Here is a 17880-nt window from a genome sequence, read left to right on the forward strand (position 1 = left end):
CCTTGTGTGGGGCTCAAACCCACCAACTGTGAGATCATGACCTGAGCTGAAGTCAGATGCTCAACCGACTAAGCCACCCAGGTGCTCTGGTTCATGTGTTTTTTAAACATTGTAGAAATAGGGGCGCCTGGGTGGCTCAGTTGGTTAAGCATCCAACTTTGACTCAGGTCATGATCTCACTGTTCCTGAGTTCAAGCCCCACATTGGGCTCTGTGCTAACAGTTCAGAGCTTAGAGCCTGCTTGGAATTCTGTGTCTCCCTCTCTCTCTGCTTCTCCCCTGCTCAGGTGTTCTTTCTCTCTCTCTCTCTCTCTCTCTCTCTCTCTCTCTCTCTCTCTCACTCACTCAAAAATGAAGAAACATTAAAAAAAAATTAAACATTGTATAAATGGCATTACATTGTATATGTATCCTTTTTGTAAATTGCTTTTTTAAACACGTGAAGTTTAAGATATTATCACACAAAGTTCTGGTTTAAAGCTATATTTTAGGGCTGCCTCGATGGCTCAGTCCGTTAAGCATCTGACTCTTGATATGGGTTCAGGTCATGATCTCATGGTTCGTGAGTTCAAGCCCCATGTCGGGCTCTGTACTGGTAGTATAGAAGCTGCTTGACATTCTCTATCTCCCTCTCTCTCTCTCTGCCTCTCCCCTGCTCACTCTCTGTCTCTCAAAATAAATGAACTCCCCTGCTCATTCTGTCTCTCAAAATAAATAAACATTAAAAAAAGCTATTTTAACTGCTTATAGTATTTCATTTTATAAGTCATTTCCCTACTGAGAGACAATTTGTTTTTGTTTTTTCTCTGTTGTAAACAGTGCCGTATTGAACACCTTCATCAGTGTTCTTTGTGCACATGTGTGTGAGTTTCTCTGGGGCAGAAACCTAGAAATGATGTCTCCAGGCTACAACTGACTCTAAGATGTTTTCATCTTTACTTTGCTATGTTAGTTTGTTAGGACTGCTGAGACAATATACCATAGACTGCATGCCTTAAACAACAGAAATGTATTTTCTTACAATTCTGGAGGCTAAAAGTCTAAGATCAAGGTGTTGACAGAGTTGGTTTCTTCTTCTTCTTTTTTTTTTAAATTTTTAATGTCAATTTTTGAGACAGAGAGACAGAGCATGAACAGGGCACGGGCAGAAAGAGAGGGAGACACAGAATCTGAAGCAGGCTCCAGGCTCCGAGCTGTCAGCACAGAGCCCAACGCGGGGCTCGAACCCACAAACCGTGAGATCATGACCTGAGCCAAATTTGGATGCTCGACTGACTGAGCCCCCCAGGCGCCTCTGCATGCACCTGTTTTGCTTTAAAAAAAAAAAAAAGGGTGTGTGTGGGGGGGTGGAGTATACTCGTCATGTTATTTTATAGCTAGCTTTTTTTTTTTCTCCCCCAAATGTATTTTGAATGACTTTCCAGATCTCATCATGGCTATAGAACATAACAGTTGCATAAATGTACTCTATAAAGACATGCTTATACATTGCTTATATATACCTGGGGAGAAGGACAAGAGGGAGACTTTTATTTTCAATTCATATACTTCTCTGACGAATGTGTGGTATGTGTGTGTGACTTGTATAGCTTACCCCTGGGCAGTTAAGCTTGTGGGAGTTCCATGTATGGAAAGGATCATGCATATGCACAGAGATTTAGCTGAGATACTTTTGTGTTGTTTTTCATGAAAAACTAGAAACCTGTTTCTGAGTTTCTGAAAACAGTTAAATGTTGACATGACCATGCAGTGGAATTGCCAGTGGGAAAAAAATACTGGCAGGATCTATAAAAAATTGTTGTAGTGCTTATCTTGGAGTTGCTTGAAGTGTGTTTTGTGTAGTTTCTGATGTTCTTACAGAAAATATTATGTATTGGGGCACCTGGGTAGCTCAATCGGTTAAGCGTCTTACTTTGGCTCAGGTCTGATCTTACCATTCGTGAGTTCCAGCCCCGCATCGGGCTCTGTGCGGACGGCTCAGAGCCTGGAGCCTGCTTTGGATTCTGTGTCTCCCTCTCCCTCTGCCCCCCTTCCGCTCACACTCTGTGTCTCTGTCTCTCAAAAATAGATAAACATTTAAAAAATTCTTTTTAATTAAAAAAAAGAAATTTTAGTATCATGTTTATACCAAGAAAAATTCATTTAAATTGCCTTGCAACTCTGTGGAGGAAAATATGAAAGAGAATTGTGTGATGTTTCATTGAATTTTGTTAGAGTCACCAAACTTAGATTTTAAAATTTATTTATTTTGGGAGCCTAGGTGACTCAGTCAGCTAAGCATCTGACTTTGGCTCAGGTCATGATCTCACAGTTTGTGGGTTCGAGTCTCGCATCAGGCTTCATGTTGACAGCTCAGAGCCTGGAGCCTGCTTCTGTGTCTCCCTCTTTCTCTGCTCCTCCCCAGCTTGCACTCTGTCCCTCTGTCTCTCAAAAATAAATGTTAAAAAAATTTTTTTTAATAAAATTTATTTATTTTTATTTTGTTTTAGTTTAGAGAGAGAGAGAGAGAGCGTGAGTTGGGGAGAGGCAAAGGTGGGGGGTGGAGGGAGGGAGACACACACACACACACACACACACACACACACACACACACACACTTTTAATCAGGCTGCATGCTTAAGATCGTGGGGCTTGATCCCACGACCCTGGGCCAAAATCAAGAGTTGGACACTCAACCAACTGAGCTACCCAGGCACCCCTGATTTTAAAATATAATTACAGGAGGGCACATTAAATATTTTGAGCCCCAGCATTACTATTTAGTAGGTGGAAATTGAAAGGCATATTGTTAAAAAACTTTATGGTGTTTCAGAATTAATATAATGCTTAAAGCTAAAGTCTTTTTTTGGTCTTATTTTTTTGTTCTTCTCCCTTTTAGTTACACACCTAAATATACCTTTGAAAGTCTTCATTGCTTATTACTCTTTCTCATTAAAAAAAATTTTTTTTTAATGTTTATTTATTTTTGAGAGAGACAGAGACAGAATGCGAGTGGGTTAGGGGCAGAGAGAGGGAGACACAGAAGCAGGCTCCAGGCTCTGAGCTGTCAGCACAGAGCCAGACGCAGGGCTCGAACTCGTGAACCGTGAGATCATGACCTGAGCCAAAGTCTGACGCTCAACTGACTGAGCCACCTAGGCGCCCCTCTTTCTCATTTTAAATTTTGTGGTGAGAGCACTTACCTTGAGATCTGTTCTAACAAATTCTAAGTGTGGAAATACAGTGTTGCTGACTCTGGGTACAGTGTTGTACTGAGATCTTTAGAGCTTATATGTCTTGCTTAACTGATACTTGAGGTAACTGATACTTTATGCCTCTTGATTAATAACTGCCCATTTGTCCCTCCCCCGCCCCTGGAGCCAGAATCTCAGTCTTTGATTTTATGAATTCGACTCTTCTAGATTCCTCACATAAGTGGAATCATGCGTCAGTATTTGCCTTTCTGTGTCTGGTTTATTTCAGTTTGCATGTCCACAGGGTCCACCCATGTTGTTGTACATTACAGGAGTTATTCTTTCTCTTATACGTAGTGTTACAAATTTAGAAAACTCTTAGTACAGAAATGATTGAAGGGGCACCTGGGTGGCTCATTTGGTTAAGCTTCTGACTTTGGCTCAGGTCATGGTTCTTGAGTTCGGGCCCCATGTCGGGCTCTGTGCTGATGGCTCAGAGCTTGGAGCCTGCTTCGGATTCTGTGTGTGTGTGTCTCTCTCGCTGCTCCTCCCCCACACATGCTCTGTCTCTTTCTTAAAACTGAATAAACATGGGGCGCCTGGGTGGCGCAGTCAGTTAAGCGTCCGACTTCAGCCAGGTCACAATCTCGCGGTCCGTGAGTTCGAGCCCCGCGTCGGGCTCTGGGCTGATGGCTCAGAGCCTGGAGCCTGTTTCCGATTCTGTGTCTCCCTCTCTCTCTGCCCCTCCCCCGTTCATGCTCTGTCTCTCTCTGTCCCAAAAATAAATAAACGTTGAAAAAAAAAAAATTAAAAAAAAAAAACTGAATAAACATTAAAAAAAAATAGAAATGATGTAAGTATTTTCAATACATGATTTTTATCGAGGAACATATAGGTTCTGAAATAACAGTATTTTAACTCTGTTTGGTTTCTTCTTTCTTACAGGTGTAGATGTGCCAGAGATCAATGAGGAGCAGAGCAAGGTGTATAACAATGCTCTGATCAACTGGCACCATCCAGAAAAGGACAAAGCTGACAGCTATGTCCTTGAATATCGGAAGGTTAACAGAGATGAAGAGATGCTGTCTTGGAACGAGATAGAAGTGTGTGGCACGAGTAAAGTCGTTCCCGATCTGGAAAGCAATTGTAACTATGCTTTCAGAGTAAGAGCCTACAAGGGCTCAATCTGTAGTCCTTGCAGCAGGGAGCTGATTCTTCACACCCCTCCAGCTCCAGGTATTGGGAAGACTGGGAATAAAAAAACCACAGAGTTGGAAGAGACCTTGATAAAAAATAAACTAGGGGTGCCTGGGTGGCTCAGTCGGTTAAGCATCCAGCTCTTGATTTCGGCTCAGGTCATAACCTCACAGTTCAGGAGTTCGAGCCCCAAGTCGGGCTCTGTGCTGACCATGCGGAGCCTGCTTGGGATTCTCTCTCGCCCTCTCTGTCTCTCTGCCCCTCCTCTGCTCTTTTACATACTCTCTCTCTCAAAATAGACTTTAAAAAATAATAAATTAGGCACTATTTTTATATAGCTCTACATTGAAACCAGTTTTCATTGGTTTGAAAAAAAGTTTTCTAGAAAACCCATTCCATCCCCAGCTAGGTTTTGGAAGTAGATGAATACTTGAATTTCACCATGCAGTCTGGGAACAGGATTAGAATGTGGACTGACAGGGGCGCCTGGGTGGCGCAGTCGGTTAAGCGTCCGACTTCAGCCAGGTCACGATCTCGCGGTCCGTGAGTTCGAGCCCCGCGTCGGGCTCTGGGCTGATGGCTCAGAGCCTGGAGCCTGTTTCCGATTCTGTGTCTCCCTCTCTCTCTGCCCCTCCCCCGTTCGTGCTCTGTCTCTCTCTGTCCCAAAAATAAATAAACGTTGAAAAAAAAAAAAAATTTAAAAAAAAAAAAAAAAAAGAATGTGGACTGACATCAGATGGAGAAAAACATGAAGACATTTGAGTGAGGGCTATTAATTTGAAATGAAAAATAGCATAAATATGCTACTGTACAATTTTTACATGGTATAATTCTGTATTTTTGATAGGTTTATAGAAATCTCTATAACATAGATCTTGGGAGATTTAAAAAAAATTATTGGCATAATATGAAATATTTTGATTAACCTCATTCTGACATGTCTGGATGTTCTCTCGAACTTGGTGATTCCTGCCCCCCTCAATATTAAAAGCTCATCTTGCCCAGCCACCCCCCACCTCCCAAGTCTGAAACCACTGGTGCTACCTACAGAGTGCCCATAGATTTTTGTAGAAAGAATCATCTGCAGGTGAGCGGTTTCCCTGCAGTGTCTCCACAGACCAGGGACGCTGAGAACCAGTGCTGGGTTCATTCTGGTTATAGTGGGCACACATTGTGCCCTGTTGCTCACTGCTTTTGAGGTTCCTGCAGTTGGTTTTTAGACCCCACAGCCCCTGCCTGTTTTTAGTGGCTTGTGTGCCCATATTTTGTGCAGTCTGTCCTTCCTTCCCTTTTTGTCCAAAGTGTACTAGCCACTACTTGTTTTTCATGCACATTGTGGCTAATTAAAAAAAAAAAGTAGAATACAAATAAAGTAGGGTTGGCGAAAATTGGTTATCTTGAATTTGAATAAAATCTGATAGTTTTAGGGTGGATTTGCAAGTATGAAATAAATATTTGTACATTTAAGGCAGTTTCCCCTTTCTTTTCTTGTCTGACTGAAAGTGGAATTAAAAAGAAATCTGGAAGTAGCTGCTCGGTTTTCAGAGACTTGGTGGAGGGGGAAGGAAGAAAGGACACATTCAAAGTTCTTACTTTCTTTTTTTTTAAAGATTTTATTTTTAAGTAATCTCTATACCCAGTGGGGGCTCGAACTCACAACCCCGAGATAAAGAGTTGTGTGCTCCACCAACTGAGTCAGCCACGCATCCCCAGAGTTGGCTTTCTCTCCTCTAGGAATAAGGTGACCAGGGTGACCGTTACAATTTTTATTTTGCAAATGGGGAGACTTTTGAGATTGACGGGAAGATACCAGGCCAGGGCGATAGGCATTCCCAGAGAGGATGGTCCGCCTACATATGGAGAACGGCTTTAGCTTACTAGTACACAGTTTCTTCTTTATCATGGTATATAGTATAGTCAAAAATTACCGTCTTAGCCACATTTAAGTGTGCACATCAGTGGACAGTGGCATTAAGTACATTCCTATTTTTGTACCACCACTACCACTCATATTTGTACAACATTTTCATTTTTTCCAGACTGAAACTCTGTGCCCATTAAACACAAATCCCCCCTCCCCACAGAGCCTGGGAGCCTTGATTCTATGTTCTGCCTCTATGAATTGCCTGTACCTCATATAAGTGGATGGATATAATCCTATTCCTGGCTTCTTTGGGGTTTCATCCTTGATGTAGCATGTACCAGAATCTCCTTGCTTATTTAGGGTGAATAATATTCCACTGTATGGATAGACCACGTTTTCTTTATCTGTACATCTGTTGATGACCATTTGGGTCATTTCCACTTTTGAGCCAATGTTCTGCTTAACGGATCTGAGTTGATAGAGACTTACGAGAGTGGTATTCTGTCCATTCTGTAGTCAGGAAATCAAAGGTTAAGTTAAACTCCATTTAAATGCCTCAGCTGGAGGGTGCCTGGGTGGCTTAGTTGGTTAAGGGTCGGGTCATGATCTCATGGTTTGGTTCCTGAGTTTGTGAGTTCGGGAGTTCAAGCCAAACCCCGCATTGGGCTCTCTACTGTCAACACAGAGTCCGCTTCAGATCCTCTGTCCTCCTCTCTCTCTGCCCCTCCACCCCACTCAAAACCAAACAAAAATGCCTCACCAGGGATTAAAACTCTGGTCTCTCTAAACCCAAAACATGTGCCTTTTTTTTTTTTTTTAAACTACTGTACAGTTTTTCATGTCTGCCCTGTGGATTGATAAGGAAAAGCCCCTACTGAAATTGCTAATATTTAGAATAAATATTTAGAAAACTGTACAGGTAATTATGAAAAAGTACATCCCCTTATATTAAAGGGAAAAGGGACAGATCCAGTAGTGTAAAATAGAAGAGATCTCCCGTGTCTCTTCCCAGGAACCACGTTTGTTAAGTTTTCTCGTACACTTGAAATACTTTTTCTGCCGTTTGACATTCCTAGAGATTTTCAGGCATAGAGAATCTACTGGAAGTGATTTCCCAATTGGGGATTCAGTTTGTAATACTTTGTCTAGGGTCATGTGACACATTCCTCTTCAAGTCTGTTTTCACTAATTTCTAGTTCAAAAACAGATCCTATTTAACCGTCAGTTATAGAAGTGCTCACCGTTAATGATGAGACTAATCTTAAGCTCTCTTCACAGTTTTTAGTTTCCTCTTTGATGAAAAATGTGGCTATAATAACGAACGCCTCTTGCTGAACTTGAAGAGAGACCGTGTTGAGAGTAGAGCTGGGTTTAATCTTCTGCTTGCCGCGGAGCGTATCCAAGTGGGTTATTACACCAGTTTAGACTACATCATTGGAGACGTTGGAATTACCAAGGGGAAGCACTTCTGGGCCTTCCGCGTGGAACCGTATTCATACCTGGTAAAAGTGGGGGTCGCTTCCAGCGATAAGCTACAAGAATGGCTCCATTCTCCCCGGGATGCAGTTAGTCCAAGGTAGGCTCTTTTTATTGATCGAGAACTTGGTGATTCTGTTAAAGGTACACATCGTTGTTTGGCCCGGTAAGACTGGAAATTGATGTGGGTTTGCTTATTACATCTGGAATACATTCCTTAGATTCAGGTGTTCTGGCCGTGCGGATGTGGCTGGCTCCAGAAAGGAGTCAGGAGGTCTTGGGATACAAATCTCGGGGCGCCTGGGTGGCGCAGTCGGTTGAGCGTCCGACTTCAGCCAGGTCACGATCTCGCGCTCCGTGAGTTCGAGCCCCGCATCGGGCTCTGGGCTGACGGCTCGGAGCCTGGAGCCTGTTTCCGATTCTGTGTCTCCCTCTCTCTCTGCCCCTCCCCCGTTCATGCTCTGTCTCTCTCTGTCCCAAAAATAAATAAACGTTAAAAAAAAAAAAAAAATTCAAATCTCAAGTATCTAAGCCTGTTTTGGGTACTTCTCGACTATCCTGTAGCTTTGCAAGTAAAAAAAAAATTTTAGGGGCACCTGGGTGGCTCAGTTGGCTAAGTATCCAACTTTGGCTCAGGTTATAATCTCATGGTTTGTGGGTTCGAGCCCCAACTCAGGCTCTGTGCTGACAGCTCAGCCTGGAGCCTGCTTCAGATTCTGTGATTCCCTCTCTCTCTGCCCCTCCCCTGCTCACACTCTGTTTCTCTCTCAAAAATAAACATGAAAAAAGGTTTTTTTTAATTTAAAAATTTCTTAAACCTTTTTTCTCCTAGAGAGAGAGAGTGCGGGGGTGGGGGGAGGGAGAGGGGAGATGAGGCAGAGAGAGAGAGAAAGAGAGAGAATCCCAAGCAGGCTGCACAGTGTCAGCACAGAGCCTGATGTGGGGCTCAATCTCACGACTGTGAGATCATGACCGATCCGAAATCAAGAGTCGAAAGTTCAGCTGACTGAGCCACCCAAGCTCCCCACAGTTTTAAATTTTGAACATCTTTCATATCCATTTCCTTAATTCTGTGATAAAAATTACTCACACGTATAGTGAAATGCTTCCAACTGCCATACCTCGTAATTGGTGTGAAATTGTTCTTTTGTAATGGGACATAATTTCTTTAAACTCCCCTGGAGGTACTTTACAAAATTGGGTCACGGTGAACAGGTTTCCACATCAAAGAATTCCAGTTTGTAAAGAGATTGATTATTTAATGGGGATTGTGTGGTTTTGTCGTTTTACGTGGCATTATGTATACTAGCCCACACAAATAATTTATGACCTCTTGTGTGAACAGAACCCCAAATTGGTAATCTGAGTGACAGGAAAAGTTTTTTTGCACAAGGGTGAGAAATTAACAAAACAGTGACTGTGGTAATCGGGAAATGGTTAATTAAACATGTTGCCATGACCACTCGATAGAATATTGATATTAATAATGTTTAAAAGGCTTGTGACATCAGAAATATCAGTGAGACCTGATTAAAAGCGTCAATATAGTATGATCACAAATACATAAAAAGTGAAGTATGCATCGGAAAATGAAGGAAGGACGTTTGTATCAAAAATCTCTATAAGCTGCTGTTTTATGCTAGCTCCTCACTGTCAGCACAGAGCCTGACACGGGGCTCAGTCCCACGAACCATGACATCATGACCTGAGCTGAAATCAAGGGTCGGAGGCTTAACCCACTGAGCCACAACTTCATTTTAAAGCAACATATGTCGGGGCATTTGGGTGGCTCAGTCGGTTAAGCATCCGACACTTGGTTTCGGCTCAGGTCATGATCTCTTGGTTCATGAGTTCGAGCCCTGTGTCAGGCTCCACGCTACGCTGAGCACAGAGCCTGCTTGGGATTCTCTCTCTCCCTCTCTCTCTGCCCCTCTGCTGCTTGTGCTTTCTCTCTCTCTTAAAATATGTAAGCTTAAAAAAATAAATAAAGCAACATATATTATCTTGTGAAAATGTTTTGAGGATAGTTGATGGCCTGTGGATGGCGCCACAGCTAAGACTGCTTTGTGCGTGTATTGTGTTCTAGATACGAGCAAGACAGCGGCCATGACAGCGGAAGTGAAGATGCCTGCTTTGATTCACAGCCCTTCACGTTAGTCACCATAGGCATGAAGAAGTTGTTCATACCCAAGTCAGCCACTTCCGCCAATGAACCTGAGAATAGAGTTCTTCCGATGCCAACAAGTATAGGGATTTTCCTTGACTATGACAAAGGCAGAGTGGCTTTCTATGACATGGATCACATGAAATGCCTTTACGAGCGCCAGGTGGACTGTTCGCACACGATGTACCCAGCATTTGCATTAATGGGCAGTGGAGGAATTCAGCTTGAGGAACCCATCACAGCAAAATATCTAGAATACCAAGAGGACATGTAGTTGAAGCACGTGATGTGACTTAGGGTGAAAAAGGGGAGCAAAACGACGGCTCTGTGGTAACCTTCGTAACTAATTACACATCATCTAAGTAGTCTGTGGCCACACTTGTATTTTGTGTGTGTTTCTTCTTAAATCGGAAAAACCTAAACAGTCTTGCCTCTTTCCTGTCTTCATCCTGCCTTTCACAAACTGCGGGAGTAAAGACGTTCTCTCCTGGTTGACCCTGAAATGGTGAAACACTGTAACTGGATTGTCTTTCTTTTCTTATGAACAGGAAATCTAATGTATTTATGTCAGTCAGTGTTGCTGATACTGATGCTTCTTTTTTGAGGGGGAAGGGATACAAAACTATTTATTATTATGTTTCTTTTGTGTTTGGTTTTTCATTTGGTATCATGTTTATGTCTTAAGAGAAGCTATCTTTTAGATGCCTTATGGATAGAAATTAGTACTTAGCATTGTGTCTTGTGTATGTTTTTCACAAGAAAACAAAGGTATAGTTAGTATAAAGGCCAGAGAAATGGTAGTATATTTAAATGGGAAATTATGTATTTTGAAGTGCGTAACTAATATTCAGAGTATATTCCCCAGAAAATGAATACTGCTTTTTTTTCTTTTGAGACGGCAAATTGTATTTTTAAGGATATTTTTAAGAGTTCGCTTACCTGTAATGCCCATACCTGATCGTGTGTAAACGTTTTTGTTTTTTGTTTCTTGTTTTTGCAGGAAACACTAAGTTCTTGGCTAGCACAAGCAGATTTTCACTTGGTGTAATTTTTTTTTTTTTTTTAGAAAATTTGTCTTCAGTTTTTCTTACTCTGAAAATACCTGCGTCTGTATCAAATAATTTATTTTTCACAAATATTAGAGAAGCTGCACTGATATTTAACATATTTGTTCTTTGCCCTCTTATTGTGTCCTGTGATTTTCATTTTTTGGCACCAATATTACATATCACATTGCCCTGGTTTATGTTTACATGTTTGGAAAGTTCATGAAATATTTTTAATGTCATTAAATATGTTCTAAAATGTAGAGTAACTTACTGGTCAGTTGGATGATATTTTCTATGGCCTGTTGTTTGGCAATAAGCATCTGTAAAAGTCAGTAGAACTACAAGTCTAGTTTAGGAATAATAATGAAAATCATAATTGACTTTGTGTGTACCCTTTTAAAAGTTCTTCTAATTTGAAGAATTAATACTTTGACATTTTACATTCATTTTTGAAAGATGTCCTTTAAAGGGTTTTTACTTAAACTGCTTATTTTTTAGAAGTCAAAGTGTTCAGAAACTAAGCTGTTACACATTGTAGCGCTAATGATTTTGAAATGCTTTTGATCTCTCTTAATAGACCCACCAAAATCTTAGGCCTGATTTGGTTTCCTTGTTGTTTGCTTGTTTTTAATATATATTTTTAAGTGGAAATCTGTTATTCAGGCTGGCAGCATCAAATTGGCCTTTCCAATTTCCAATACCCCCCCCACCCGGAGTAGGAAGTATCATGGAGAAGTTGAGTGTTTAGTAGGTTTGTACCTTCCTACCGATGAATAAGCACTTTACGACATAGGCTGAACTAAACAAATATGCAGTATTATGTGGATCATTGTGCAGTAAGACTGCTAGAGTCATGTGTGTGGTCAAGTTTGAGCCTCAAGCTTGTGTAAGCACATATCATGTAATGTAAGCATTTTAAATATAAAGCTTTAATAGGATAGGGAAGCCACTTAAAACGTTGTATAGTTGTATAGAAATTGTTCTCCGTGTTTGCTTTCATTTTGAATAAAAATTAAAATAAGTGTAATTATGAACTGCATTCTGGGAATTCTCACTTATGTTTCTGTGGAAAATGGAAACAAATCTTTCACGAAGAGTTGTTTTGCCGAGTATATTAGCTTAAGAGCGAAGGTTTTACATAAAGTTATTCTGGGCATGTCCTTACTAGCCTGATTCTTGCTGAAGGGATCATTAGAAAAGTTTGACGTGAAGCTGGTTTTCTTCGGCTAACTGATCAGATTCTCTGATGTTGCTTTTCTGGTCCATAATAGATCAGATATTGATTATATGTGTGTTCTTTCAGTTCACATTCATACTCTCAGGCCTTGGGGCTCTGATAGTCGTGCATCACAATGAATTGTTATTTATGCTTCATGGGTTTTAATTTTTTAAAAAAGTCAATTCCGTGTTGTCCTGTGATAGTGTATAATAACTTAGCCTCATATTCACAGTTGCATTCTGGGGAAAGGAGTAGGAGTTGGAGCGATCTCCTGGGCACTGAACACAGTCTGGGTCCGTGAAATTTTTGCCATGGTCCATCATCTGATTAGATCCCAGGAGCATGTCCCATGTGGGAATATGATCAATCGTGCTATTGCTACACAAAATGGAGAAGTGTTCTAGACAAGAATACTCGTAAGAAATTATTTTCTATCAGATGTGCATCCGTTTTATTTTTTTTCAATGTTTTTGTTTATTTTGTGAGAGAGCAGGCAGGATAGAGGCAGAGAGAGGGAGGGAGAGAGAGCAACCCAAGCAGGCTCCCCGCTGCCAGCGCACAGCCTGACGCAGGGCTTGAACTCCCGAACCGTGAGATCATGACCTGAGCCGAAATCAAGAGTCAGACGCTTGACCCACCGAGCCACCCAGGTGCCACAGATGTGCATTCATTTTAGAGGATTTTCACCTGCTTGTTTATGGGGATTAACACGCTGAGAATTGAAGTTCTCCTTGGGACTCTTCTGCTTTAACAAACCCGATGGAAGTTAGTTAAGTTCGATTTGGAACCCACTTCACTGATGGACAAGTTTTTAAGTTGTGCTTTCTGAGACATCGTGCTGTGTGGTTACTGGGTTTCAGGTGAACCAGACCACCCAGCCAGGTTCCTCCTCTTAGGAGCTCTGTTTGCTGGAGGGGGTAGGTGATAGAAATGGAAGGTGCTAGAGAGTGTTTGAGGAGGAGGCTCTGCTAGACCCGGTGCTGAGGGAGGCTCCTCTGAGGAGGCAGCACAAGATGGAGCCCTGACTGCTAAGGAGCTGGCCGTACAAAGAGCCGAGTGAGGTGCATGCTGGGTAGAGAGGACAAGGAGCACAAGAAGGCTTTGAGATCGTGACCTGCTCAGAGTTTTGGCAGGAAACAGCATTCACCCTGGATGGTTCAGCTGGAAAGTGAATGAAAGGGGTACTTTGAGATGTGAGTGACCTTGAAGAAACAAGCAATGGTGAGACCCTGGAAAGACGAGCAACAGCCAGAAGCCATTAGTGCTTCCAGATCAAGGAGGGCAAGGGGAAAGCGTGTTCCTAGATGTCAGGGCGAGTGAGACATTAAGGAAGGGTTTCTTGGTGGGAGTTGGGCTCACCATGGGAGGCAGCAGGTCCCTGAGACGTGGCGCCAGGACGGGGAGGGAGTCAGAAATCTCCTTCACTGGATCTGTTGCTACTGCCTATTGACCACCGGACTAGCCTACTGGAAGCCACCCGGCAAGGGCTCTCTAGGGATGCAGGCAGTGGGGATCACCTTCCTGGGGCGGAGAAGGGAAAGCAGGCATCTGGTGGTAGTTCCGGGGGTGGCTTAAATGGAGAACAGCTGGCACAAATGGGAAGAAGCTGCATGTATTTGAGGGGAAAAAGGCTATTGGCTGTTGTGCTGAGTGCTTAAATAAGGGTGTTTATAATGTTCTGAAATAGTACAACACACAAAAACGAAGGCTTAGAAAGCCATGCACCTGGGAGGTCTCCTGCACGTACTTCCTGTCCCTGAGTTACTTCTCCAGTTTTCTTTAGAAGCTCCACCTCCTACGTCTGGAAGTGGGTGGGGGTGGTGGTGAACTATTCCCTACACTAACCTTTAAGCAGTCCCTTTGGCTCAACTTTGAGAATTTACCCAAAGTCCACTTTCTCCCACCTTCCCCCACCACCCACAACCTCACCTGATCACTATAATAACTGCCTGTCAGACCTCCCTTTCAGCCGCGTAGGAGTTGAATAGCTAAGTTCTAATAAACCCTGAGCTAACCAAAATTCATTTTTTGCTCTCCCCAAATCTCTCCTAGGTCACCAATGGCTTCCGTCCACCAACGATACAGGGATCAGGCTCCCTATGCTTTATGATGCCACCTTGTTAGCACATCATTTCTAACATTGCTAGTTTACATAGTTTCTAGAAAAAGAGCTTAAAGCCATTAATGTCCCCAGCACGTCATTTGCTGCATTCATGTTTCATTAGATAGAATGGATCGCGTGGTGCTGGCAGTCATGGGGGTGAGAAAATTGTTTTCTCCAAGTGCCCAGGTGGGGAGACCAGCAGATGTGGGCAAGCACTGATAATGTCCATCTCAAGCCTTTCCGCTGTTACTTTTTCTCAGTTGCAAAATAAGCGTGAGCTTTTTGCTAATTCCTACTGTTCCAGATATCCACACAGTCCTTCACCTTTGTCTTTTCTTCAGATGTCACCCTAACTGCTCTTTATTTTAATTTTAATTCTTTTAATGTTTATTTTATTTTGAGAAAGACTGGGCTTGAGCAGGGGAGAGGCAGAGAGAGAGGGAGATATAGAATCAGAAGCAGGCTCCAGGCTCCGAGCTGTCAGCACAGAGCCCGATGGCAGGGCTCCAACTCAGGAACCTTGATATCATGACCTGAGCTGTAGTCACAAGTTTAACCAACTGAGCTACACAGGTGCCCCTGTATCCAGTTGTTTTTTTTTTTAATTAAAAAAATGTTTTTTTCATATTTATTTTTGAGGGGGAGAGAGACAGTGCGAGCTGGGGAGGGGCAAAGGGAGAGGGAGACACAGAATCCAAAGCAGGCTCCAGGCTCTGAGCTGTCAGCACAGAGCCCTATGCGGGGCTTGAACTCACGAACCTGGATCGAGCTCATGAAACTGTCCAGTTTTTATCACTGCTGGATCCCAGCACCTTGAAAATCTGGTTTCCAGCCTGGTGATTCTCTTATGTCTTGACGCACACGGTCTCTGCAGTTCTAGAACCTGTCTGGGGATCTGTGTGGACAAATTGGCTTGCAGGTCACGGGCTTCTCCCTGTGCAAGCTTTCAGATTTGAGCTTCCTCCATGGGGTCATTTACTTGCCATTTCTTTATTTGCTCATATGTCACAATAGTTAACACGTGTCCTGGTTGCACTGAAATTGGAGTTGGCTTCTCACTTCCCATGTATTTTTGTTTTGGGGTGTTTGGTGGGGGGAGATGATTTTTCACGAGAGAGGCAGATAGGACTTTGCCAACTTGAAACTAGAAAAAGTATTTTTGGAATGATATGTCCATAAAAATTAGTATCTTTTCCAGATGTTCATTTTATAACACCTTGACTCTTAAGCAAAGCAAGGTTTTGTTTTTTTTAATGATGGAGTTACAAGGTGTAGATGTACCTTATTCTTTGCAGAAGATACTTTCTTGCAAAATCGCTTATGAATTGAACTTTTATTGTATATGGTGAGTGGATTCAATATTTGGTAAAATGTGAGCGTTTTAAGGGGCTTTGTAAGACCTTAATCTGGTCCCTCCCCTTTTGATTCTTTTGTCCTTCCATTTTTAAGCAAAGCTCATCTGACTATATGGCAATATTCTGGGCAAAATCCCAGAAATGGTTTTCCTGGTAAAACTTCTTGGGTTGCCGGTTCTGCTCATAACTTTAACATGTGACTTATTTTTTTAAAGTTTTTGGGGCGCCTGGGTGGCGCAGTCGGTTAAGCGTCCGACTTCAGCCAGGTCACGATCTCTCGGTCCGTGAGTTCGAGCCCGCGTCGGGCTCTGGGCTGATGGCTCAGAGCCTGGAGCCTGTTTCCGATTCTGTGTCTCCCTCTCTCTCTGCCCCTCCCCCATTCATGCTCTGTCTCTCTCTGTCCCAAAAATAAAATAAACGTTGAAAAAAAAATTAAAAAAAAAAAATAAAGTTTTTATTTTTTTAGTAATCCCTGCACCCAACGTGGGGTTCGAACTCACAACCCTGAGATCAAGACTCTGTTCCTACTGAGCCAGCAAGGCACCCCTAACATGTGACATTAGATTTCTTCTTAAGTGTACCTGACATGCCCTAAAACTGTTGATAGGGAAATGTCAAAACATTAAAAAAAATTTTTTTTAACGTTTATTTATTTTTGAGAGACAGACAGAGACAGAGCGTGAGCAGGGGAAGGGCAGAGAGAGAAAGGGAGACACAGAATCCTAAGCAGGCTCCAGGCTCCGAGCTGTCAGCACAGAGCCCGACGCGGGGCTCGAACTCATAAACCACGAGATCATGAGATGCTTTATCGACTGAATCACCCAGGCGCCCCCCAAAACATTTTAAAAATGTTGTACGTTGTAGTACATGTCTGAACAGTGATCTAGTAGTCGTTTCTAGGTTTGGGGGAAAGAGCATATTAAATTGGGTGTTTCCCTGTTGGGCAAAGATACCTGTCTTCTATTTGCAGGGATTCTCAGGTTTTACTGCCTGTTTGATTCTCTGGAACACGTGGACGGAGTAGTAGTGGTTGGTTTTTTGCTTTGGATTCCTGAGGTTTGTCATTTATAGCTGTGGGATTTGTGACAAGTGATTAACGGTGAGCCTCATCTGTAAAATATCTCTACGGCTACATACTCCAGGTAATTCAGATCATGTGTACAAAATGTTTGACACAGCATCTGGTGTATGCCAAATACCCACTATATGGGGGCTTCACAGACACATTCTGCTTTTCGATAGCGTTTTTGTTTTGTTTTTTAAGTTTATTTAGTTTGAGAGAAAGAAAGAGCAAGTACAAGCAGGGGAGGGGCAGACAGAAGGAGAGACAGAATCCCAAGCAGGCTCTGCCCTGTCAGCGCAGGGCTCCACTCGGGGCTCAAGCTCACGAACTGTAAGATCATGACCTGAGCTGAGGTCAAGAGTCAGACGCTTACATGACTGAGCCACCCAGGCGCCCCTTCGATAGCATTTCTGAACATAGTATGTAACTCCACAGATCTCTTTTACGAATGATGAGAGTATCTTTTGAGTACAAAATTGTACTAGCATATTCAAGCGCTATTATTTGCTTATAATACCCAGAGCCAAATGGAAAAGTGAACATGAATAACTTGAGGTTCAGACAGACAAGAATTAAATCTAGCTTTTGAAAGACCAAGACAATATGGTCCAGGTGTGTTTCCTTGCTATTATATAGCAATGAGCAAGCGCTCGCTCGGAAGACGCAGAGGAAAAGGACTTTGTGTCAAGTTACCAGCTTCGCCGGGAGACTTAGTTCTTCGGGGTAGATTTCTCCCTGCTCCAGGAGTCTGTGGATGGACTTGTTAATTAACAAGCCGCAGCAGGCGTTAAATGCGTGTGGTTCACCTGGGGATCTTGTTAAAGTGATTTTAATTGAGTAGGTCTGAGTGGGGACTGAAGCGTCCGTGTTTCTAACCAGCCCCCGGAAAAGCCCACGCTGCTGACCCTGGCTCACAGTAGGCTCACAGTAGGCGTTAGCTGGGCTTTAGAAAACTCGAATGGGTGTGGGGGAGGAGGCATGAGAGCAGAACTCGTCTGCCCTGAAAACAAAGCAGGCTCAACTGGACGGAGAGGTAGACCTCCTGAGATTTACAGGTAAGGCTCAAATTTTGTTTCAATACAGTTTTGAATCAGCTTGGCCATGTGGGCAGTCATTTAATTGAAACTCCCCAGCTACTGTGTCATATGGTATAGGAGTTGAGGCTTCCAAAACAATGCAGGGGTTTTCGGCCGTTTAAAGCAAACCAACCGACCTCA

The 17880-nt window shown here is 42.7% G+C and overlaps 1 protein-coding gene across 1 annotated transcript in view; it reads left to right on the top strand.

Annotated features, from left to right (window-relative positions):
- Positions 1–10251, top strand: part of LOC112861043 (E3 ubiquitin-protein ligase TRIM36) — a 33190-nt gene extending 22939 nt beyond the window's left edge. The window contains exons 8-10 of the mRNA XM_025924306.2: positions 4118–4408; positions 7512–7809; positions 9796–10251. Of these exons, the coding sequence (XP_025780091.1) occupies positions 4118–4408; positions 7512–7809; positions 9796–10147 (941 nt within the window). The 3' untranslated portion in view covers positions 10148–10251. The remainder of the gene's footprint in view (positions 1–4117; positions 4409–7511; positions 7810–9795) is intronic.
- Positions 10252–17880: the final 7629 nt, after the last annotated feature.

This window comes from Puma concolor, chromosome A1 (genome assembly GCF_028749965.1).
Source record: "Puma concolor isolate L17-30 chromosome A1, mPumCon1.1.hap2, whole genome shotgun sequence".
Lineage (NCBI taxonomy): Eukaryota > Metazoa > Chordata > Mammalia > Carnivora > Felidae > Puma > Puma concolor.